The 24929-nt window shown below is 36.5% G+C and overlaps 5 protein-coding genes across 6 annotated transcripts; 1 reads left to right on the plus strand and 4 right to left on the minus strand.

The window, feature by feature from the left end:
- Positions 1-351: 351 nt before the first annotated feature.
- Positions 352-3285, minus strand: LOC148086508 (uncharacterized). Its single transcript, XM_087784647.1, has 2 exons — positions 3089-3285; positions 352-2144 (listed from the first exon to the last, which is right to left on the minus strand). The coding sequence occupies exons 1-2, from the start codon at positions 3105-3107 to the stop codon at positions 943-945; spliced, it is 1221 nt and encodes a 406-aa protein (XP_087640773.1). The 5' UTR covers positions 3108-3285; the 3' UTR covers positions 352-942.
- A 3670-nt stretch (positions 3286-6955) lies between these two features.
- Positions 6956-10044, plus strand: LOC148086509 (uncharacterized). Its single transcript, XM_087784646.1, has 2 exons — positions 6956-7101; positions 8418-10044. Exons 1-2 carry the CDS (start codon positions 7083-7085, stop codon positions 9809-9811), a joined length of 1413 nt encoding a protein of 470 aa, XP_087640772.1. The 5' UTR covers positions 6956-7082; the 3' UTR covers positions 9812-10044.
- Positions 10045-12181: 2137 nt separating this feature from the next.
- Positions 12182-15914, minus strand: LOC148086510 (uncharacterized). Its single transcript, XM_087784650.1, has 2 exons — positions 15806-15914; positions 12182-13554 (listed from the first exon to the last, which is right to left on the minus strand). Exons 1-2 carry the CDS (start codon positions 15822-15824, stop codon positions 12458-12460), a joined length of 1116 nt encoding a protein of 371 aa, XP_087640776.1. The 5' UTR covers positions 15825-15914; the 3' UTR covers positions 12182-12457.
- Positions 15915-17342: 1428 nt separating this feature from the next.
- Positions 17343-19841, minus strand: LOC148086511 (uncharacterized). Of its 2 annotated transcripts, none has more exons than XM_087784645.1 (2): positions 19763-19841; positions 17343-19197 (listed from the first exon to the last, which is right to left on the minus strand). In XM_087784645.1, the coding sequence occupies exons 1-2, from the start codon at positions 19779-19781 to the stop codon at positions 17489-17491; spliced, it is 1728 nt and encodes a 575-aa protein (XP_087640771.1). In that variant the 5' UTR covers positions 19782-19841; the 3' UTR covers positions 17343-17488. The 2 variants fall into 2 exon arrangements, with proteins under 2 accessions (XP_087640771.1, XP_087640770.1); XM_087784644.1 differs by having other exon boundaries at positions 17343-19218; positions 19763-19819.
- A 462-nt stretch (positions 19842-20303) lies between these two features.
- On the minus strand, positions 20304-23323 carry LOC148086512 (uncharacterized). The gene is made up of 2 exons (XM_087784651.1): positions 23211-23323; positions 20304-21818 (listed from the first exon to the last, which is right to left on the minus strand). Exons 1-2 carry the CDS (start codon positions 23227-23229, stop codon positions 20842-20844), a joined length of 996 nt encoding a protein of 331 aa, XP_087640777.1. The 5' UTR covers positions 23230-23323; the 3' UTR covers positions 20304-20841.
- Between the last annotated feature and the right edge of the window lie 1606 nt (positions 23324-24929).

The raw sequence follows: 24929 nt of genomic DNA on the forward strand, positions 1-24929 counted from the left end.
TTGCTTCTGTCAGGACACTTTTTTATTTCATTTCTTCTGTGCGTTTCCAGCACATGCCCTTTTTGCTTTGACTTCTCTCATTTATTTGGTAAACATTAGCAAATGCAATATATATGGAATCTGTTGGGAATATATATTTTTTCCTATATTATTTTTTTCCAAAAGGTCACATACCATGTTTAAGGGCTTTTCAAACCTTTGTAAATAGCAGTGAAGACTTAAAGTATGTGCAACAGTATACTAATTCAAATGACCTCTCTATAGTAGGATTAGGCATTGCGGACACTAGATATTGAGTGCAATGACTGACACAATTTTGGTTATGCTTTCCAGACATAAAATAAATAATGACTCCATCAACATCAATTCATGTACAGTGTGTACAAAAAGTGTAAAGATAAATTAGTGTATATAAGTCTAATGAGGGGGATGCGTGTTGAAAAACCAAGCCTGCTTTTATATATATATATATATATATATATATATATACTGTATATACACTGGTACACAGAAAACAGGTCTACTTATCGACTGAAAACAATGGAAAACAAATTACGCTCAATTTTATTATTGTAACAGTTGCTTTTGTTTGGAGATTATTAATTTGTAAAACAATACAGCACATGAAGACGGTATATGTAATATAAAGGCTGTAACACTTCAATAGCAGGCTATGGATATGTTTTAATAGATGTTGGTTACAAGTACTATAGTTTGAATCCTGAGACTAGACACAGTCCTGTTCTCTCCAATAATGAGTCAGCTCTGCAGCGGCTCGTTCAGCTCAAGATGGTAAGTTGAAATGTATTTTATTATAAACAAATTTCAAGCTTTTGTTTAGTCTCGTGTTAGAAGTTGATCATTTTTCTTGAATGCAGTTCTTCCATCTAGACATAATAATCATTTCAATTTTACAGTCAAAATTCATGGTTACAGATGAGTTTAAACGTTCTCTGGAGTATGAGTTCTCTCATGTTTCTTCATTTGTCTCGATGAACTGAAACATTTTCCACAGCCTGAGCAGGTAAAAGGTTTTTCTCCAGTGTGAACCCTCATGTGTTCCTTCAGGTTGGATTTGTATGCAAAACATTTTCCACACTGAGAACAAATGAAAGGTTTTTCTCCTGTGTGAATCTTCATGTGCTCCTTCAGACTGTCACTCCGTAGAAAACATTTACCACACTGAGAGCAGCAAAACGGTTTTTCTCCTGTATGAATTTTCATGTGTTTCTTTAAGGTCTTACTTTGTTTAAAGTATTTACCACATTCGGAGCAGCAGGAAGGCTGCTCTATAGCATGAACTTTCATGTGTATCTTTAGAAAATTCTTTGCCTTAAATATCTTATCACATTCAGTACAGCAGAAATGTTTATCTCTAGTATGGGTTCCCATGTGTAATCTCAGGGTGTATCTCTGTGCAAAAGATTTATCACACAGTGAGCACCTGAAAGGTCTTTCACCAGTGTGAGTCTTCATGTGCTGAATCAGGTGGTCGTTACGAATAAAACATTTACTGCACTGTGAGCAACCGAAAGGCTTTTCTCCAGTGTGAACTCGCATGTGAACTTCCAGATTTTGATTCTTTTCAAAACATTTTCCGCAAAACGAACAAGTCAAAGATTCTCCAGTGCAGGACTTTATGTGCTTAGTTAGTCCAGACTTTGAAGAACATTTCCTCCCACATCCAGAGCACATCAGTGATTTGTGATCATCATCGTCTTTCTTCTCACCGACAGGACTTTTTGGATTCTCCCCAGAATTGGAACTTGACTGAGTGTTACTCATGTCTCTCCAGTCTTCACTGTCATCAGTGTCAGATTCGGAACACAGCGACCTCTGGTGGTCAGGATGGAGTGATGTATCCAAGTAGCTGTCTGGTTCTGGTCCTCCACAGTCATCGTCGTCATCATCTTCCGTTTTAATATCTTGTATCAAACTGCTGCTCGTTTCATCATATTCAATCTTCACAACAACAGGTGTGAAGGCGACCTGGTTTGCATCTTCTTCTTCTTCTTCTTTGACAATGTCTATATCTTCTTCATTTTCTTCTTTGATAAGATAATGCTGTCGCCCTTCCTGGTTCAGACTGGAGCTGCACTCCTGCTGCTGATCTTCTTCTTTAACCACCAGCAGCTGCTGCACATCTGCAGAGACACAAACACACCTAAGTCACCAAACCACAAAACCATTCATGAACAGTTGTTGGATGACTTGTAAAGTCAAAATGAAGGGTTTTCATCATTATGGATAAGATAAGGTAAGGTAAGGTAGAACTTTATTGATCCCTCAGGAGGTCTCCTTCTGGAAATTGTTTTTTTCCAATAGCCACAGCAAATACAGCAATTTTTCATAAAAAATAATCAAAATAAAATAAGAACACTTAAGAATAATATAATAATAAAAATATGTCAAACGATTGACCAGTGTCCCACTTTGCATACAACACATTGGATCTGTATATCAGCCGTCTGTTTATTTATACAGATGAAACATATAATAGTATCATATACATAGTAAAAATGAGTCTGCAGTGACTAATAACTTCTTCTTTGAATTAGAGCTTTTGGAAAATGACTTTATTAAACTTTTTTTTTTTTTTTTGATGAATAAAAAAGCCTGCATCTCTCTTAACATTGGTGTTGAGGGTTACATCAATAATTTATAAGCAGGACTCATTATAAAACAAGATATTTAAAGATATTCATTATTTAAGAAGTCTCCTTCTCAACGTTAACTGCTAAATGCTCTGAGTTTCGATTGTAAAGAAAAATAAAAAGACGCACAGTTCTCATGTTCTGCTTCCCTTGGACCTGAAGCCAAAAACACATTCATAGTTTGTTCCTTCACATATATTTTTATTGTTCTGTATATATTTATTTTTAACGCGTAGGAATAGTACCAGTTAATCGATTAAAACCATAAATCAACCGCAGTCAGAGCATCATGTCGTGACGTCATCAGCAGGCGGCAGCACAGATGACAAGTCAGGCACAATCTGTACCAACACAACACTTTCATGATGGGATGTAATCCACTGGCCAGACTTTTAGGAGTCGATTTTAAACAGCTCGTGTTGACGCGTGTATACCTGCTCTCGTGATCTCCATCTCCAGCAGGATTCTCTCTCCTTCTCTCTCTGGTTCCACACAAATGTATCGAGAAACCTCTGCTGCTGCTGACCGTCGCCAGAGACTTGACGTCGCTCCTCGAAGCAGAAATGAAAACTGAGAAGGATAAGGATTGTTTGTGGATCATCCACCAGATGATCCACAAACAAAGAACACAGACGAGCTGCTTCAATGTTCTGGGAGAAGAAAATGGAGGAGAGGGCGGATCCAGGAGGGGCGGAGCTAGAGTAGGTACACTTTTTTTCCAAGTATGATTTATTTTTAAAGAAATATGGACATTAAGTGCCAGATTCTTGCTCACCGTAGTGTCTATTTCAATACTATATAATGACTATTATACAATTTGTATAATCTGTAAATAATTCAATTAAATTTTAAATCTAACAGAATTCCCAGTATGCACGTTTTAGTGTACTTTTATTTCTGCAAGCAAAATCAAGTATATTTCTACGAAAGGAACTATTGGATGGTAGTTTAACATGGAAGTATATCAGTGCCATCAGAATATTGAGTGGTTGAATTAACATTTAAAATCTTGTCACGTTAAGTAAATTATTTAATATTTGAATTATTTTTTTAAACAATTTAAATCCATAATTAGAATATTTAGAGGTTGTTTTTTTATTGAACAATTGAATTAAAAAGAGTGAAGCATTTTCAAAATTTGTACACGGTTTTTACAGAGTTTGATATTTTAATAACAATAATTCCTCCCCATAACTTTTTTGGTTTTGTGTTGTTTTTTTTCAATCGTTTTGGAATTCGTAGCCTTTTCTATTCTTTTTTTTCTTTAATCAAAGCCTTTCAAATTCAATATTAAAGCTGGTATAACAGTGCAACAGACAAAACCAAAAGAGTACCAAGCTTTCAGCCAATCATGTGACGCATAGATGATCAAGTGACAAGATCAATACACGCGTCAATTTAGGTATTTTCTTGACAATGATTGAACTTTGTCTTGAAATCTACATTTCAGGGCCAATCTGTGGTTCCTGATGTCAAAGGATTCAAGCAGGTTGTTATAATCCGACGGTCAGTTCAGAACCTTAGGTCCTCACCCACTATGACTCTTAAGCTCTTCAGTGACCTTAAGAGTCTAAGAATACCAAATACTATGTGTAAAAATAAAGACATTCATTTTGCCAAATATCCAAATTTTGAATTTAAATACTAAAGAAAAAACAAATTCGACCTTTTAATGTTCATATTATTGAATTCAATTATTATACAAATAAATAAATAATTCTATTTGTTTTCTGTTTTTAAGGGGTTGTTTTCTTTTAACTTTTTTGGGGGGTAAAAATATGATCCCAAACAATTGAATTCCTATTTTTAACCTACCTCTACTCCACGTACCCCACCTCTTCATCCCATGTTTACTGTTACTACAAATAATATCAACAATAAGTAATGAAAATAGTATAAATACCAAATAAAAAAGTCGAATGTATTGCTTAGAGTGATAGTAAATAGGAATAATATAAACCATTTTATATTCACACTTAGGAAATTATACTATACTATATATAAACAAATAATAACAAATGAAAATCTCAGAACCAACGACGCACACAACACAACAATACATCCCAGAAAAAGAGAAAGCGACCTGAAGAAAATAGAATAGATAATAGAATGTCAGTATTAGCACATTTACAAGAGAGTCACGGATGGTTTTTCAAGTTGTTTGACTTTGAGTTCGGAAAATGATACGTGTGACATTAACTGAAGTAATTGAATACATCAAAGTATTGTTTTAAAACAGTGCAATAGTTGAATCTTTTGTAACGCGTCTGCCTCACTACACTTTTTAAACACTTTGAGGCGATGACAAGTTGAATAATGTGTTGAGGAGCGTTTCGAAAGTTTCCACGAGAGGGCGCCCTCCGCCTTAGAAAGAAGGGGATCCGCCGCCACATCCATTTTACTGAAGCAGCTTTCAGGGTAAAAATAATAACGTCTTCTGATAACCGTTGCTTATCGTCTTCTACTCACAAGTTTTTAGGACTCGATTGATGGACACATATGAGAACACAAGCAAATTAAATTTATATTTATTTATATCTGACTGACATACTGAGCAACACGTCCAGCTGTACGAGTTGACTCTGAAAACTCATTCACAGATTTAGAGACAAACTTTCTGTTTGACATGATCACAACAGAAAACACAACTTCCAAAAAATGTATTAACGTGAGCTATTATGTATCTGTGTTTCAATTTCAAGTCTCCTTCTTGGTAGGATTAATATATAAAGTTGAATACCAATAAAAACACATGAACTAAAAAGAAGAAGAACTTTAAAAAATATACGTACAAACTATTTATTTTTGTTCAGGTCACCCAATTGAGCTGTAAGAAAAACAAGGGATTCATTGATCAAGAACCAGCAGTGGAAGACTGGACCTTTCTGAATGTGTACACATTTGGTGATTTTAGAAAATAAGCTCCATAGTATATTTATATTTAAATCGTTATTGTGTAAGAGTCCACTGGTGCAACACAAGTGCTCATAAACAGTTTTATTTTTCAGTCACTGAAGTCTTTTTCTCTGTCTGTGCAGATGTCCAGCAGGTGCTGGTGATCAAAGAGGAAGTTGAGCAGCACGACTGCAGCTCGGGTCTGAATCAGGAAAAAAGCAGATGTGGGCAAAGTAAAAGAAGAAGAGGATGCAAATCAATTTCCCCTCATTCTGGTTGATGTAAAAAGTGAATATGAAGAAACAAGAAGCAGTTTAACTCAACATATGAAAACAAAGGCTAATGAAGGCAACTGTAGAGGACCAGTACCTGCCAGCTGCTTAGATATATATATATATATATATATATATATATATATATATATATATATATATATATATCCTGCTCTGACCCTCTCAACTTGTTCAATTTGTGGGAAATGTTTACATGAAAGTTCACACTTCAAAAAAACCTTTCTGCTGCTCTAGGTGTGGAAAGTGTTTCGCACATGTAAACATCCTAAAGAATCACTTGAGACGTCAACTGGAGAAAAACCCTTTAGCTGCGCTCAGTGTGGAAACATTTTTTGCACAGAAAGCTCAACTGATGAACCACTTGAAAACTCACACTGGAGAAAAGCATTTGACCTGCTCTCAATGTGGCAATTATTTTGCTCATGATTCAGTAGACATAGAAGAATTGACTTGGTAGGATTCAAACTATGGAAAAATGTGTATTTTAGGTGTGGGACTTTGTTTATAATACCCTGTATTTTGACTTGTTTGGTTTCTGGACACTGCTTTAAAAACACTTGATCTTGAATGCTCATCACCATAAATCAAAAATGTATTAGGTACAGTACGCCTGTCAGTATTCCCTATAAACGCAGGTAATTCACCCTCAACCATTTTGTCTTTCTGTTGCTCCCCTTCTGCAACTTAATTTAAAAAAAAAATCTCAGTAGACATTCCTCCAGCCTCATCCGGAACCTGATTATGTTTCCTTCATATCCTTTAGATGATCTCTTAACATTTTATCACCACGACTATCATTTCTGTGGTTCTTCAAATGATACAGCACCTCAAAGATCAAACTCCTAGAAAGCGGCTATAAATCCCTATCATCAAATACTCATTCAACTAACGTCTGAACGTCCGAAAGTATTAACCTGTTAGAGGTTTTAATCCTTCGACAAACTGTTGAAAAAAACGACTAGTGTTTGGTTACAAATAAATCATTGTCAATCGTTGTAATGAAATTCCTCCTGATTCCACAAGAGGGCGCCCTCTGTCACAGATGCACAAACGCTCTCGTCCTTACCGCCATTTTCTTCTTACACAACACGGAAGCAGATCCTTCTTTTTCTTGTGTGAATCCTTCCTGTGAGAGTCCTCTAGACACTAGACACACTTACCTTCTGCTCTGCTGACAGATTTCCACGACATATGACTGTGTTATAAGGTAGAGACGGGGCGAAAGAAAATCCTGCAGGAGATGGAGACCAATAGACCAGGTACACACACGCGCCTACTCACGCACGCACGCACATAATCGTGTATTACAATAGGAAACAACAATATTGATATCGCTGTCAATCTTATGTAGACGAGGTGTGCAGCTGAGTATTCACATGGAATCATGGCATAAGCTGGTGAAACTGCTTCACAGTGTTTTCTCTTAAGCAAATGAAACATTTGATATTGGTTTACTTTTAAAGGTGCTGTGCGTGAAGTAGTTCTCTGTACGTGTGCGATGCATGGAATCTTTTTTCTTATTTTAAACCAAAGGCACATTATTGTGGAAGAAACAATCACGAGGCACACCAGCAGCAGACAATACAATTAAAAATAGAGGAAAAGTAAATCTGTGGCATATGATCACAACATAAAGTCGTTCTCAACACGTGTCTCTGTCAAATAAACACAAAGAAAATGATACTTTAATAAAAATATATGAATCATATTTCCAGTGACTGTGGAACCTGCGCAGGTTTTGATGAACACAGAGCGGATATCAAGAAGACAGAAACTCACAAAGCTCTTCCTGAGGTTGAAGAAAAATATATGCCTCTTATCAAGAATTTTAAGCCCATTGCCTCACAGAATGCAGAAATCTTAAAAGTCCTGCCATCGCTTTGTGAATGTGATCATTTCAAGTTTGCCACTTCCCACATGTTCTTGCCAGAGTTTCACCTTGGGACAAAGTCATTTTTAAAAACTGTACTTGTAAACAGTATATGTATTTTGACAGTGCATTCACATGCTCAGTTCATTCAAATGATTTCAAATATCTGCCAGGTATGGCAGCTCAAATGTTTTTACATAGTGCAGTCACATCTGCTGCCTTCACATCTGAACAATGTATCAAGAGGGTTGACAAAAAACAGGCAACAGTTTAGTCAACAAAACTGCTCCATTTTATACAAATTAATTATTATACTCCATTTTTTAGTTGCATTAATCTTCCACTCATCCTTCCTGATCTGTTTACAGTTGTAATGCCTCGCATCATGATCTATAGTCAATAATATTGCTCATCCTTTTTTTAAGTGTGTTATCCGTTCATTGACTGAATCTATTCCCTTCCCCGATCCTTTGTCTTATTACTTTCATTACGCAGTGATATGCAACAGCAATCATGTATGATAAAAAAAAAAAATCCCCTCAATTATTTGACCAATAAACTAATTTCTAAGCATGGGAAACATTGTATTATTGCTTATTGATTGACATTTTATATTTTCAAAGCAAAAACATTTTTTTGGCAAATTCTGAATAGGCATAATTAGTTTTATTGTTCATTGATTCTGGTGTGTTTGTGTGTCTGCAGATGTCCGGCAGCTGCTGGTGATTAAAGAAGAAGTTGAGGAAGAGCAGTGCAGCTCCAGTCTCAGTACAGACCAACAACAATATCATCTCATTAAAGAAGAGATCACTCAGTTCTCCCTCATTTCTGTTGTAGTTAAAAGTGAAGATGAAGAAATAACCAGCAGCTTAAATCCGCCCATTGAAATGGAAGATGATGAAGACAACTGTGGACCAGAACCAGTCCGTCGCTTTGATACACCTGTACACCCTGACCACCAGAGGTCAGCGTGTTCTGAATCTGACACTGACGACAGTGAGGACTGGAGGGAAACCATTAAAACTCAGTCAGGTTTGAACACTTTGGAGAATACAAATGTTCATGTCAGTGAAAAGGAAGATGAAGATAATCAAAAATCACTCATCTGCTCTAAATGTGGGATTAAATGTTTTTCAAAGTCTGGACTAACAAAACACACAAAGTCATGCTCTGGATCTTTGACTTGTTCAGTTTGTGGAAAATGTTTTGAATCAAGATGGAACCTTGATGTTCACATGAGAGTTCACTCGAAGAGAAAACCATTCAGCTGCTCTCACTGTGGTAATTGTTTTTCTCACGGAAGCAGTCTGAAGAAACACATTAAAATCCACACTGGGGAGAAACCTTTCATTTGCTTTCAATGTGGCAACTGCTTTTCAGAGAGAGACAACCTGAAGAAACACATGAGAATCCACACCGGTGAAAAACCTTTCAGCTGCACCCAGTGTGGTAAATGTTTCACACAGAGGGGTCATCTAATGAACCACATGAAAACTCACACTGGAGAGAAACCTTTTAGGTGCCCGCAGTGCAGTATGTGTTTTGGACATGGAAACATTCTAAAAAACCACATGAGACTTCACACTGGAGAGAAACCTTTTAGCTGCAATCAGTGTGGTAAATGTTTTACACAGAGAGTACACTTGGTAATGCACATGAAAACGCACACTGGAGAAAGACCTTTTAGTTGCTCTGAGTGTGGTAAGTGTTTTGCACATGGAAACATTCTGAAGAACCACATGAGACTGCACACTGGTGAAAAACCATTCTGCTGCACACAGTGTGCAAAATGCTTTGTACAGAGGACACAACTGAGTAACCACATGAAAACTCACACTGGAGAAAAACCTTTCAGCTGTACTCAGTGTGGCAAATGTTTTACACAGAGAGTGCACTTGGTGTACCACATGAAAACTCACACTGGGGAAAAATCCTTTGGCTGCTCCAAGTGTGGGAAGTATTTTGCACATGCAAACAGTTTGAAAAATCACATGAGACTTCACTCAGGTGAAAAACCTTTTAGTTGCTCTTTGTGTGGTAAGTATTTTACACAAAGAGTACACCTGAGCAGTCATATGAAAACGCACATTGCAAAATAACAATTCAGCTTCACTGAATGTGGAATGTGGTGAATGTATTGCATCGACAGTCAGCTTAAAAGAACACAGTCATGTATTTTCTTCATTCTGTGGATAATTCAAAGCTAGACTTTGGACTCATTGACTTGGTTTGTTGGTGAAAAAAAGGGAATACTGGGGTTAAAGTTCTGAAATTTCTGCCTACCTTTGGTTCATGTTCCCTTCTTCCAGTCTCTTACAGGTGCAAATGTAAATGTTCAAGTATAAAATAAAATGATAAGCTATGCAATTGACTCAGTCCTGTCCATATCAGAGTAGAGACTAAGATAACCCGCAAAGTCAGAAACAATATTTGAAAAGGAATAGGTTTCTCACATGATTTAACTTATTTTACAAACTAACAATGATACTTGGTGGCTATATATTGCTGATGTGTAGCTCAAGTATTATTTATCATATATATGTATATCTACAAGCCACAATTAATCAGACATTGATATTAGTGGATACTGAGACTTTGATTCAGAATTTAAAGTGACAACACAATTAAGAGCTTACAATAGTTTTCAGAAGAACATTTTGACACCATCAGACAGGTGCTGGCTAGAATAACATTTTGTAACTCCCTTGTATTGCACAAATAGCACAATGTCAAAATGTTGTAATTAGACTTGCAATAAGGTGGATTCCATAAGAGGTAATTCTCTGCTAAAACTCTGTAGGTGATAATGACCCTTACCAAGCCTAGCACACATTGATTCCAACTCCTCCCTATTGTTCTATTCCAGCCCCTAGCAGGATATATACTAGCTTCTAACACAAGCTAATTTAGAACTGATGGAGCATCTTGGATTAGAGTTGCAAATGTAACACAGAAGTAGATACGCATGTTCTGTTTGTCAATCCTCCAGTTCTTCAAAGTTCCATCTCCCCTGCCGCTAAGTGCCCACATCCACTATTCTATCATCATCTATTCTAAGTATGGACTGAGAACAATTTAGTTGTGTGTTTCATTGATTTTCAATCCAATATTGATCATCTTAATGGCCAACATCTGAAATAAAATATTTTAGTGAAATTGGCCTCTCATAAACTTGTTATAAAATCACTTCCATAGTTGAGTCAATGTATAAAATAGCAGAGAGCATCAAAGAGAGAAATCCAGATCCGTCTTGGAGGAGATCCTTGATCCAGCAGCAGCTCAAGAGGTCCTTTGAGAGAAGGTATGGCAGAAGAGGGTGGGTTAGAAATGACGGGTAGTATCAATCGAGACATTTGGATACCTGTACCTATAGATTGCTTCACTTGAAAACCAGTTCCATAATAAACCAATGTAACAAGATCCATTCTAACAAAAATAAAACTACACATTGTATTGTTTCTTCTTTTTGTTTAGCAAATTTCAAGTACATTTCCACTGCACTAACATGTCTGATTCTCGGGATACAGAGAAGCTTGCCCCTGGTGGATGGTGTCACCTGCAGTAGAACTGGTGAGCTCGGAGGTGTGGATACTTGAAAAGAGGGAGATCAACATATTGATTAAGTCACAGTGCGATGCATATATTAAGTTGCATTAACATTAAGTACATTTACCTGTTGAGCAACTTTCTACTCTTGATTGATACCGTGCACATTCGGGTCCTTCAGCAAACAACTGTCTTGATAGCTGTAATACAATCTAAGTATGTGGGCTCTGCTTCCTCACTTACTGGCACATTTACAGAAGAATCAACAAATGGTTTGGTATGACAAAGATGTTTGTCCAGCAATAACCCTGAAAGTCAGAGAAACACTGAGGCCACCAGGGAAAAGCTGACAAACTAGTTTAGGTGTGTAGAAGGAAAACTTTTGGAGGCATCGCACGTTCTGCTTCGAGAGATTTCTGCCAACTATTGATCTAAGTCAGACACCTTGCCAATGGCTGTCAAGGTTTTTTTTTTATTATCTGGGTGCTGTGAAAAACAAGCTATTCTTTCAAGTGGGTTGTACTACCTTTGTGCACTTCCTGTAACCTAATATATATTCGAAACAAACTGCACTTGAGCATTATTTTAATCATTTAAATCTTGTGATAGTCATAGTGCAAGAAACAAAGTTAACTTGTCAGGGTGTAACCAAATCCATTAAAGTTTATTTTATCTCATGTGATGCATATTTTTTATTATTTCTGTTACTGTAATTTGTTAAATCAACTAGGTTTTGAAAAAAGAGGCGATTGTAGGGAGATGCTCGGCTCATAAGGTTCAGGAGAACAGAAAACGTTTTTCCACTCAAGTTTACAGGAAGGAAAAAAATAAGAGAAATCACACATTCATTTTAATTCATATTGAAATCATGATAATCGGAAAATAAGTGATTTAATTTGCTTTTAATGAATAATGGCAACAAAATGAAGACAGAAAAAAAATTTGGTCACATATCCTGAAGACAATGAAGAATGACAATGAATTGAGAACATTAATTAAATTATTCAATAAAGATGAACACACTATATATTTTACATTGTGTCTTGTATTTTCATACAACTTTAAAAGATTAAAATAGAATTTTGGTTTGGTAGCTGGGCAGAGGCATCAGCAGGAGACCGCGAAATACATGTAAAACTATGTCAAAACTGAGAGCAGATACCCTTCGTATTACAGCTTTAAGGATCCTCATGCGAGTGTCATGGGTTACACTTGGAGACCCGGTGGTGTGTCTTCAAGCCCCCTGAATGTCTATAACAATTGCCACACTGAGAGCAGGTGAAGGGTTTTTCTCCAGTGTGAATTCTCATGTGTATCTTTAGATGCCCACTATCAGTAAAAGATGTACCACACTCAGAGCAGGTAAAAGGTTTCTCTCCTGTGTGAATTCTAATGTGTTTCTTCAGATTCCCTTTATCAGTGAATGATTTACCACAGTGGGAGCAGGGAAAAGGTTTTTCTCCAGTATGAATTCTCATGTGTTTTTTCAGGCTATCTGCTTTTGCAAAGGAACTTCCACACTGCAAGCAGACGAAAGGTTTCTCTCCTGTGTGAGTGCTCATGTGACTCTTCAGTTGCTCACTGCGAGTAAAACATTTATCACACTGAGCGCAGGTGAAAGGTTTTTCTCCAGTGTGACTTCTCATGTGTACCTTCAGATGGCCACTCTGAGCGTAAGATTTATCACACTGAGTACAGGTGAAAGGTTTTTCTCCGGTGTGAACCCTCATGTGTTCCACCAGATTGTTCGTCTTTAAAAAACGTTTTCCACAAAACGAGCAAGTGAGAATTCCTTGAGAGCAATATTTAATATGCTTAGTCAGTCCAGACTTGGAAAAACATTTCTTCTGACATCCAGAGCAGGTCAGTGATTTTGGATCATCATCATCATCTTTCTCACTGGCATCAACCTGATGATTGTTCAAGGAGTTGTCACCTGACTGCGGGACACTGGTTTCTTTCCAGTCTTTTCTGTCAGCAGTGTCAGATTCAAAACACAGCGACCTCTGGTGGTCAGGTGGGAGAGGTGTATCCAAGTAACTGTCTGATTCTGGTCCTCCACAGTTGTCTTCAACAACTTCTGCCTTCATTTGTGGAGTCGGGTTATTGGGTGCATCTGCGCTTTCACTCTTCACATCAACGGGAGTGTGAAGCACTTGAATGGCCAGTTTTTCGTCATTATGCATTTTATCCACTACTTCCCCAGAGAGATCGGGTTTGAATCCCTCCTGATTTAGACTGTAGCTGCACTCCTGTTCCTCCAATTCTTCTTTGATTATCAGCACCTGCTGGACATCTGCAGACACAAACAAACTTGAGTCACTGAACAAACCAAGTATTTATGAACTCTTGTTAGTGTTGTAGCAGTGGACGTGTAATACGTTTGAAATATACCAGTCAAAATCAAATCGTGTTCGATTAAGAATTGATTTTCGATTCAGAAAATCTATTCACAATGATTTCTGATCATTATCAACTTCCCATAATAATAGAATTGTCCTCTTTTTTATGCATTTTTCTCTAATACAATACAAGGTAACTATTTACAATAAAGTGTATTTCTTTGTGATTGTTAAGATAAAGTTATTAAGCCATTTTTAAGATAAAGGCAAATTAAGCATACATTGAAATAAAGGGAGAGGGTTCACTTAGTTACTTTAATTACACTTGTAAACAGACATAAAATATTCATTGCAAATGCTTTAAAAGCTTCTGCAAAACGCATTAAAAGTGTGATGTAAACATTTATATTTACACACAAACTTTAGTGCAGAGTAAAGAAAAGTGAAAACACTGGTCTTCCAGCACATTCTTCCACAGTTGCCATTGTTACTCTGTCATATAAGTGAATCTCCTGTCACACACATTCATATATTATAATTTACACAATTTGAAGGTAACAAACTTTGGATTAGCACATGAACACAAACACGCAACGGATATATTGACGTATAGTGAAGTTAATTCTCAGCTAATGTATCTGATCTCAACATATTTGTCAAAATATCTAAATATGCAGAAACATCATGACTAGAATATATTAATCAGTGTATATAAATCGTATGTAGCTCTATCCCATTATCTCTGTCACAATAATATTGTGCTTCGGTTGTACAAAGTATTGAAAACATACGTCGTCTTTTGTTTTGTAGATAAATCACCTGACCAAGACATGATAAAGCTAACTGTGATTGGCTGTTAATTTTACAGTTGGCTCACTTTCACAGATCTATATATAAAAAGAATGGCACCAAAGTTAGCACTGCAAGTTAACAAAATGGTTTGTCTGTACACCACCCCCATTGTTGGATGATCACTGTGATCAAGGACAACAGTGAGGACGAGTACAGAGGTCTGATACGTGACTTTGAGGACTGGAGTGAAAGGAACCACTTGCAGCTGAACACCTTTAAAGACCAAAGAGTGGGTTTTGGACCAGGACAAAGCCACGTCTATTGTCCATCCAGGCGATGAGGTGGAGATAGTTCACAACTATAAGTACCATGTGTATGAGAAAGTTCAGAGTAGACTGTACTTTCTGAGGAGGCTCCGATCATTTAACATCTGCAGGAAGCTCCTGCAGTCTGTGGTGGCCAGTGTCCTGTTCTATGCTGTGGTGTGTTGGGGTGGAAATGTGTCCAAGAGGAGTGTCAACAGGTTGGACAGGTTGATCAGAAGGGCTGGCTCTGTGGTTGGTATGAAGCTGGACTCATTGGTGCCAGTTGCCGAGATATTTTATTTTCAAATATAACAAGCAATATAAACTGGAAGTACTCCGGGTACACTGCAGAGCGCTTCCAGTGTAGACAGTAGACTGTGTGCGCTCCTGGAACTATGTCCCAGTATCAAAAATATTATATACCAGTCCTAGCTGTGAATCATAAATGCAACCATTATATTCATGTATTGAGAGCAAGCACAAGAACAACAGTTTAATGAAAGTAATGAAAAAGTAACGTAACATTTTTGTAACACCTTACAATTAAGATAATTTATATTATAATACAACTAATGAAAAATTAGAATAATAATAAATAAACAATGCACTACCATTTTGAAGTAACTTGATCAACACTGATACTAATATACTTCAGTCACTTTTTAATTAAAAAACATAAAAATCTTTAGATGGTGCCAACAAGTACTGCGTAATTTAGGTCATATCCCTTTGCAACTTTCTACAAAGGCCACGTGGCACGGCCATCTTAAGAGCCAATAGTTTCGAGTCTCTGTCCAATAATACACAGGACTGACCAGATGCGTTCAAAATAATATATCAGCCATTTTTGTTAGATCTTCGCCCTAAGCACTGGAAGGCGTATCTGCCATAGATGTGTGTTCCTGCTATGAGCCAATGATCATGAAAGTTGGTTTTTAGACGTTGTTTATTTTACTGAACAAGCATTTCGTCTTAAACGTATTCATGTGTCCTTCTTTACCACGTATCGATACTTGGGAGGGTTTGTTTTATCAGAACAGCCATAACTTTGTACTTTGTAACTCACACCGTTCAAGTAGAATAAATACTCCCGCGTGCGTGTGTGTACCTGGATTCGAGGTCTCCATCTCCAGCAGGATTCTCCTCCGTTTAAAAAAGCTTCTTCTCAGAGTTCTGCTGGAAGGAAATGGAGGCGAAAGCAGATCCGTTTGTTTACGACTGAGTCACGGAAGGAAGTGTTCTTCTTCTGGTGTCGTTGTTTGGCTCGAGTTAACGCTGTTGCCCTCTACAGGCTGAAATGTGTACTTCAACACAGCCACACATTCGTCCAAGCTTAGAAATCCATTTAAGATTAGATTAAAAACAAAACATTTTTTGACGTTGAAATAAAAATACATATATAAACTTACTTAAATAGATAATATATGTTTTAGAAGAGGCATCTGGATTTTAACATGTTAAAGTTAAGTAGGACTATTGACAAAAACATGTTCCAGCCACTTGGGACAAAAGCTGTGGACACTGTGACTGTTTGATGCCGTCATTGATTACTTTAAAATCAACCAATTACTTAACTTGAAAGATGTAGCATGAAGCTGGGGCGGTGGTAGAAATCAAACCCCACCATAATGAAGAAATACAGCAACAGACACAACTAATCAAAATGAACGTCATGTTTTGTTTGAGTCAGTGCAGACAAGTACAGAGTTTAGTTATGACAATAAACTTGTCAAAGGTATCTTTAAAAAAAATGAAGCTGTATCGAGGTCTAAATGAGAGAATGCCAACTTTTTTTCATTTTTTTTTTAAGATTTATTTTTTATTGAAGACTCAAGTCATACATATCAGTATTCAGAAGTTAAAATCTATTTCATTTGTACTACTAAGCAATATTAACTAATATACCACCAATGTTCCAATACATACAGTAGCCGACTTGCAATATTTCAATCCATTTTGAGCAAAGATAATAAATTAATCCTTCTGCACTTTGATAAAAAATGAAATATTTTCCATCAAATACATATTTAGTATAATGTTAACCCAGTCCTTTTATGTAATGTATGTTCCCTTTTTGGATTTCGGTTTTTAAGTTTAACATAATTAATGTTTCAAGGAACCCTAGGGATGTTCAAGATAGTACAATGTTTTTTATTATAAAATGTAGCATCTTTTCTTCTCATTAAAGTTGACAGTGGCTTGGAGACTACCAAAGCAGAAGCAGGCCTTGTCAAGCAAACAAGGACGTCATTCGAATATATGTTTTCTAGGCAGAACTCAATTATTAGACTCATTGCAACAGTTGTATTATGAATCCAAATACAGTGTATAAAGTAGTTAGCCTAGAATGTATGTGATTTTGAAAGAAAGGTAACATATAACAGCCCCAAATGACAGATTCAAATGAAGGGTATTTCTGCTTATCAGAGACAGAATTCACTCCTCCCCCTTGAGTCGACTGAATGCAGTTGTCACAATTATTTAGAGGCATATTCCCAACTTCTCAGTTTCTAGCGATAAGCTTTTGTTGAATATGATACATTTTAGCTCAGCAATTGTAAACATTTCTTCAGAGACCAACAACAGGAAAAGTAAGCACCACTCTGAGAACAAATTATATTTATTTTTTTCACCATATATTTCCGTGTGTATCCAGACTTTCAGTCCGTGTAAATGATCCCCAACACCAAGAGCAACAGAAAGGTTTTCTCTCATATACTTGAATGAGTTTCTCTAGATCACTTCTCAATGTAATACAATGTCCACAGCCGTGTGGATACTAATGTGACTGTCATGGCTTATACTTTGTAGAAATGTTTACCACATTGGAAGCAGCTTTTACGTTTTCTCCAGTATGTATTTGCATGTGTATTTTCAGTCTTTCTGCATTTGCATAACAATTACCACACTGTGAGCAAATGAAAGGTTTTTCTCCTGTGTGAGTTCTCATGTGTTTCTTCAGATGCCCTTTCTCGGTAAAAGATTTACCACACTGAGAGCAGGTAAAAGGTTTTTCACCAGTATGAATTCTCATGTGTCTTTTCAGTTTGTCTGCATGTGCATAACATTTCCCACACTGCGAGCAAATGAAAGGTTTCTCTCCAGTGTGAGTTCTCATGTGTTTCTTCAGATGCCCACTCTCAGTAAAAGATTTACCACACTGAGAGCAGGTAAAAGGTTTTTCACCACTGTGAATTCTCAAGTGTTTCGTCAGACTCTCTGCATGTGCATAGCATTTACCACACTGCGAGCAGACAAAAGGTTTTTCTCCAGTGTGAGTTATCATGTGTTTCTTAAGACTCCCTCTTTCAGTAAAAGATTTACCACACTGAGTGCAGGTAAAAGGTTTTTCTACAGTGTGAGTTGTCATGTGTTTCTTCAGAATCCCACTCTCAGAAAAAAACTTACCACAATAAGAGCAGGTAAAATGTTTTTCTCCTGTGTGAGTTCTCATGTGTTTCTTCAGAGTCCCTCTTTCAGTGAAAGATCTACCGCACTGAGAGCAGGTAAAGGGTTTTTCTGAAGTGTGAGTTCTAATATGTGTCTTCAGATGCCCACTCTGAGTAAAAGATTTATCACACTGGATGCACATAAAAGGTTTTTCTCTTGTATGAGTTCTGATGTGTTTCTTTAGATGCCCACTCTGAGTAAACGATTTACCACACTGAGAGCAGGTAAAAGGTTTTTCTCCAGTGTGAATTCTCATGTGTTTTTGCAGGTCTTGTGAATGTGCAAAACAATTTCCACATTGCGAGCAGACGAATGGTTTTTCTCCTGTGTGAGTTCTCATGTGTCTCTTTAGACTCACACTCTGAGTAAAACATTTACCACATAGAGTGCAGGTGAAAGGTTTTTCTAGAGTGTGAATTCTCATGTGATCCTTAAGGGTCTTCCGCTTTACAAAACATGTTCCGCAAAAAATACAATTAAAAGGTCCTAGACAGCATAATCTTTTGTGCTTAGTGAGTCCAGAACTGGAAAGAAATGTCTTTCCACATCCAGAGCAGATCAGTGATTTGTGATCATCATTTGTCTTCTCACTGACATTAACTTTTGGATTCTCCACAGAGTTTGACCCCGACTGAGAGTTACTGGCTTCCCTCCAGTCTTCACTGTCGTCAGTGTCAGATTCAGAACACAGCGACATCTGGTGGTCAGGTGGGAGAGGTGCATGCAAGTAGCATTCTGATTCTGGTCTCTCACAGATATCCACTTCCTCCTTCATGTGTGGAGTCAGGTTTCTGGTGGCATCATTGTATTCAATCTTCACAGGAGTGTCGAAGAACCGGGGGAAATTTTCTCCATCATCTTGTATTTTCTCCGCATCTTCTTCAGTAATAATATCAAGTTTGTGTCTCTCTAGATTCAAACGGGCACTGTCCTCATTTTCCTCGACTTCTTTTTTTATATTTAAATTATGTTCTTGTTTCCCCTGATTCAGACTGGAGCTGCACTCCTGCTCCTCAACTTCTTCTTTAATCACCAGCAGCTGCTGAACATCTGCAGAGACACAAACAAACACTGCGTGAGGTAGGTAACGTTAGCCGACAACAACTTGTTAAATATATTATTTTGATTTTAATTTGAGTCGAACTGTAACTCCTAGATGGATATCAGAAAGTTAGGGTGCTTTATTTTATTGTGATTGTGACTATAATATATTTATCAGTGTGGGCACAAGTAAGTAAGTAAGTAATACACATGACTATGACATGCTTTACGTTACATTTTGAATCATGTTTTTTATCATAAAAAATAACTACGTGCGAGTAGCTAAGAAGGAAAAAAGCTTCGCAAATATCAACTACACGTTTGAAGTAACTTGCACTGATACTAATATACTAAAAAACATAATCTTGACTACTTCACTATACTACAAATTATGAAGGTGTATTTTACCAGTTAGTATATTTATAATTTTAATTTAGTATCATTTCAGTGCACCTTTTTCCACGATCGCTTGCGCCATTATATGCTCTACACTCATATTAATGATGTACGAAACCTCATTACAATTTACTAATCATACCATAAATATAATACATTATTCCGCGTGCGTGTGAACCTGGATCCATGGTCTCCATCTCCAGCTGTATTTTCCTCCGTTTGGAAAAGCTGCTTCTCCGTGTTCTGGTGGAAGAAAATGGAGGCGAGAGCAGATCATTTTCTATAGTCACGTGTGAAAATGTTCTTTTTCTGACGTCTTTGTTTGGTTTTAGTTTCATATTGCTGCCATCTGACGGCTAAAATTACGAACTACAACACAGCCAAGCGTATTCAATTTTATTATATTGTAGAATTTAAGTTAAAACGTTAAGTTTTCTACCTCCACATGATTTTAGTTATAGATTTAGAGATTAATTTTATTCTCCTGCAATGCTCATTCCTGCAGCATCGTTTTGTCCAGTGCACTAAAGAAATTAGGAACATCTCAAAGCTGGGGTATTGAATGTTATCTTTACCAGTTTGTTTCTATTATCCATACTTGTAATATTTATAATAACGATGTGCTTTACATTAACCCAGTTAACTAAGCAGTCACCAAAGAAAAATCTATAAAGTCTAGTTTTAGTTTCTAAGAGAAAAAATGATGATGACAACCATGTCTCTGAAAAATGTATTTCAAATCAGATGCGAAAAAGCAAGGATGACTCTTTCAACAATCCAAACATATACAATAATGAAGCAATAGATCATTCAAGACAATGCAAGAAACAACTCAAGCAATTCATTGTATGATCAAAGTTTACATTCTAAAATATCTGAAACTAGAACATTTTGAATCAGCAGCTATTTCACTCCAACAATTTATCTGAATATATAATATTTATATAGATGCGTGTATATTCAATCCAGAAACCTGTGCCACATGTTTTTCTCATTTATTTTAAGTCACTTCTTATTAACAGGTTCAAACAGAAGGTCTTGAGAGGCCAAAGTGCTACCCACTGTCATGGAGGTGACATTACTCAATGTCTGCGTGTATGTTGGAACATCTGGGACAATTGGACTTGAGATCTTAACTGATCTGCTGTCTTTTTTTCCAGTTTCTATCTGTGCAACTGTAAACAGCTGAATATTTTCTCCAGTGTAATTAGGAAATAGTATATAGAAACATTTAACACTGCGAGAGATGATAAAAGCTCACTCTCCATTGTGGAGTCTCATGTGTTTTTTCAAGTTTCCTCTTTGAGTTAAACATTTACCGCACTGAGAGCAACTGTAAGGTTTTTCGCCGGTGTGAATTCTCATGTGTTTCTGTAGGGTTCCTCTCTGTGCAAAATATTTACCACACTGTGAACAGCTAAAAGGTTTTTCTCCAGTGTGAATTCGTATGTGTTTCTGCAGGGTCCCTCTCAGTGTAAAAGTCTTACTACACTGAAAACAGCTAAAAGGTTTTTCTCCAGTGTGAATTCTTATGTGAACCTTCAAGTTGTTTTTGCTTTTAAAACATTTACCACATCGGGGGCAGATAAAAGGCTTTTCTCGAATGTGAATTTGCACATGTTCATTCAAGTCTTCTTCGTTTCTAAAGGATTTTCCACACTGAGAGCAGCTAAAAGGTTTTTCTCCGGTGTGAATTTTCATGTGTATCTTCAGATTATGTCTCTTTTCAAAACATTTTCCACAAACTAAACAAGTCAAAGGTCCACAACAGGATTTAGTGTGTAGAGTCAGTCCAGACTTTGTAGAACATTTCTTGCCACATTCAGAGCAGATCAGTGAATTGCGATCGTCATCATCTCTCTCCTGATTGAAACAATCTTTTGGATTCTCCATGGCGTTTGAACTTGACTGGTTGTTACTGGTTTCTGTCCAGTCTTCACTGTCATCAGTGTCAGATTTGCAACATAGCGAGCTCTGGTGGTCAGGGTGGAGAGAATTATCCAGGTCACATGCTGGTTCTGATCTTCCACTGTCGTCTCCATCTTCTTCTGTTTTAATTTGTTGAGTCAATCTTCTATATTCAATATCATAATCACTCTTCAAATTGATGGAAGTGATTGTCTTTTTGTCATCATTGTCTTTCTCTTCTTTGACAAAAATAATATCTGGTTGTAGACTAGAGCTGCACTCCTGCTGCTCAACTTCTTCTTTAACCACCAGCAGCTGCTGCACATCTGTGGAGACACAAATACATTTGAGTCACTGAACAATGAAACAATTTGTCACCTCTTGTTGCTGTTGTAGCAGTAGATCAGTCTTTTGTCAATTGCCTTTTGGCTCCTCTCTCTTCACTGCATCAGACATACATTATTCTTGACCTAGAAAGCTCCACTGATCAGTCTACCCATCACACGCCCTTTATTTGCCTCAATCACAAACAGAAGCCTGAAATACTCAAACTTTGTTTATGTTTTGACACGACGCGAGTAAATCTACGGGCAGATTAGACCTTTCTTTTTTAATTACGGTTAATCATGTAGAATTATCATGTATCTGATTTAAATAAATCATAATTCACAATTATGAACATAAACTGGATCTTGAAACTGCTAATTGACAACTATTTTAATAGTGAAAATCTTTATTTTTTGCCATTGTGCCTTCTGGAATTTACACTAGCAATAAACATAGTCAGTAAAAGGTGTCTATTTTGTTAGTAGCTACAAAAAGATAGAAGCTACCAAAATATTGTTGAATGCCAAAAACCCAGGGTTTCCTGCTGCATACATTTCACACACAAATGGGGTTAAATTACTTGTGGGTGAGACAACGAGCATGAGGGGATATACTCCCCCGATTACTGTCATGATTATAGTTTTTTAAAAACATGTTATATCAATTAACCAGAGAAAATTTAACAAAAACCTGAATGAAGCATTGAAATATCTATACATCTATTTATATACAGTATATATATGATGCAACACTAATAGACTCAGGGACTCATTCATTCCTCGTGCTATTAGGCTTTATAATTTTGAATTTGGGGGCAGGAGTGGAGCTAAAAGATGATACTACTGTCTCGTCTGTCTGTTTGTGTATATATATATATATTGCTCCACTCCCCCAAACTCATAATTAAATAATTTTGCAATGCTTAACTCTTGACAGGAAATACGCATTTTATAGTAAGAATATATAAAGAATATAATAACTTCGAAACTTGCTTGAGAGTAAAATGTAAGATCTAACTTTTGGAAGAAAAAGGTTTGTTTTTTAATGTGATATATCTTGACATCTACTGACCCTTGAACTTCACCACCGTTTAAAACTAAATGTGTATTTATATACGTTTAAGTAGTGGCCACATTTACCTTGTATGTTACAGGACATGCTTAACTTTCATTAAACATTGTCGAAAATGAAAATAAAAGAGCGATCTCTCTGCAGTATAAATCAAGTGATTATTCAACAATACTCGATCCTTTTCCATTTAGTCTCACTGAGGCTGAGACTTAAGACAGTTCAACACGAGTCAAGTGACAACACAACACGACACAACGACTAACACTACAGCACAATTCTCTGCACACACTTTTGATACACAAAGGGTACGGCGTGTGTACCTGGACTATCGGTCTCCATCTCCAGGAGGATTCTCTTTATCTTAAACTCTTATTAGAGTTGTGTGTAATGTTCGGGGAGAAGAAAATGAAGGAACGGATCCATTTTCTCTTCGTTTCCTCCTCGATAACTGTTTCCTGTATGTCACGTGGCCAAGTTCACTTCTTCTGAGGACGCTGCTTGAGTTTACAATGCTGCCATCTAGAGGCTGAAATGTGCTCTACAATACAAACGTATTCAGGCTGTCGTGTCAAGATTGTTTTGAAGATTTTCATAAAGGAAACAAAAAATCATGCTGAACATTTGACAGGAAATAAAATAAATATATGCAAAAAATAAAAATATATACAAATATAAATCCCCTTATACCTTTGTAACGTCCTTGATTTCCTGGAACTCCTGTGTTGTTCTCAGTTTTATCTTGACCTTTAAAGTATATATTTTAGTGAGTATTGTTTTGATTGTTTAAGCGCTTTGTGACCCTGGTCTGGAAAAGGGCTATATAAATATAAATTACTTACTTACTTACTTACTTAACAGTTGTGTTATCTCAGGGTCGGAGGACAAATGTGTTTGTGGTATCCCTTGTGTTGTCTCTGGGTCAAGGTGAACAATCTGAACCACTGCATATGTATTTATGGAACCAAGTGAGATCGTTAAATTGAAAAAAAGATGTGATAATTTGTTTAATATTGGGAAATAATCAGTTTACATTAATTCACTGCACACACTTATATACACAAATGGTATGATGTGTGTAGCTGGTGTATCTCCAGATGGTTTCTCTTTCGCCTGATAGAGCTTTTTGAGTGTTCTGGGTAAAGGAAATAAAGTAAATGACCCCTTTTAATTCTATTTATTTAATTTAATTTATTCTTTTCTACTTGACAGTTATCAGAGAGAAATTAAGAAAACTTTATTGTCTTTGTTCAACAAGTTGAGCAACCAGATTAAACAGTGTATTTTTCTCCTCTATCACTGTGTGGTTTGCAGCGGCCACACAGCAGGACATGAAGAGTCTGCATCGGAATGTGAGTAGTGCTGAGCGGAGCATTGGTGGCCCTCTGCCCAAGAAAAACACATGACTCAGGAACCGTTTACTACCCACTGCCATATCATTCATAAATAGATAAATTCCCACCAGTGTCTCCTTCCACTATCTCCACTTTCATTCACATTAAACTGAGTGTTATACACTGACTGTTTTTGCATCTTTTTTTTTCTATAGTTCTTATATTTATATTTATTTATTCTTATATTATTCGATTTTATTTTTTTCATTTAATTAATTTTTATTTACTGTGTTATCTTCTGTGTGCAAAAAAAGCAAATGCCTTATTAGTCACCAACAGCTGAAAAGCAGATGTAATGGTTTGATAGTAGTTAATTGTAAAGTATATATTGTATATTGTGAACATTTATAAGACCTTTATTTACAGCCCCCCCCCCCCAAAAAAAAGCAAACAAGTGTTGTTATTAAATCAGAATCAGAATGTTTTATCTCCAGTGTTGTAAACACAACACATGAGTTTTTTGTGGTGGCATTACAGAATGAAAGAATTAAATAATAAGAATTGAATAAAAGAGAATAATAAAACTTGGTGTTTTAAAATTAAAGTAACAAAAAAATACCCATAACATTGAAAATGAATAATGAAGAACAAAAAAAAGGAAAAAACATCACATTTTTTTAAATCTGATGTTTTGATTAAAATAACATC

The sequence above is a fragment of the Callionymus lyra genome, chromosome 2, assembly GCF_982586985.1.
Source record: "Callionymus lyra chromosome 2, fCalLyr1.hap1.1, whole genome shotgun sequence".
Classification (NCBI taxonomy): domain Eukaryota; kingdom Metazoa; phylum Chordata; class Actinopteri; order Syngnathiformes; family Callionymidae; genus Callionymus; species Callionymus lyra.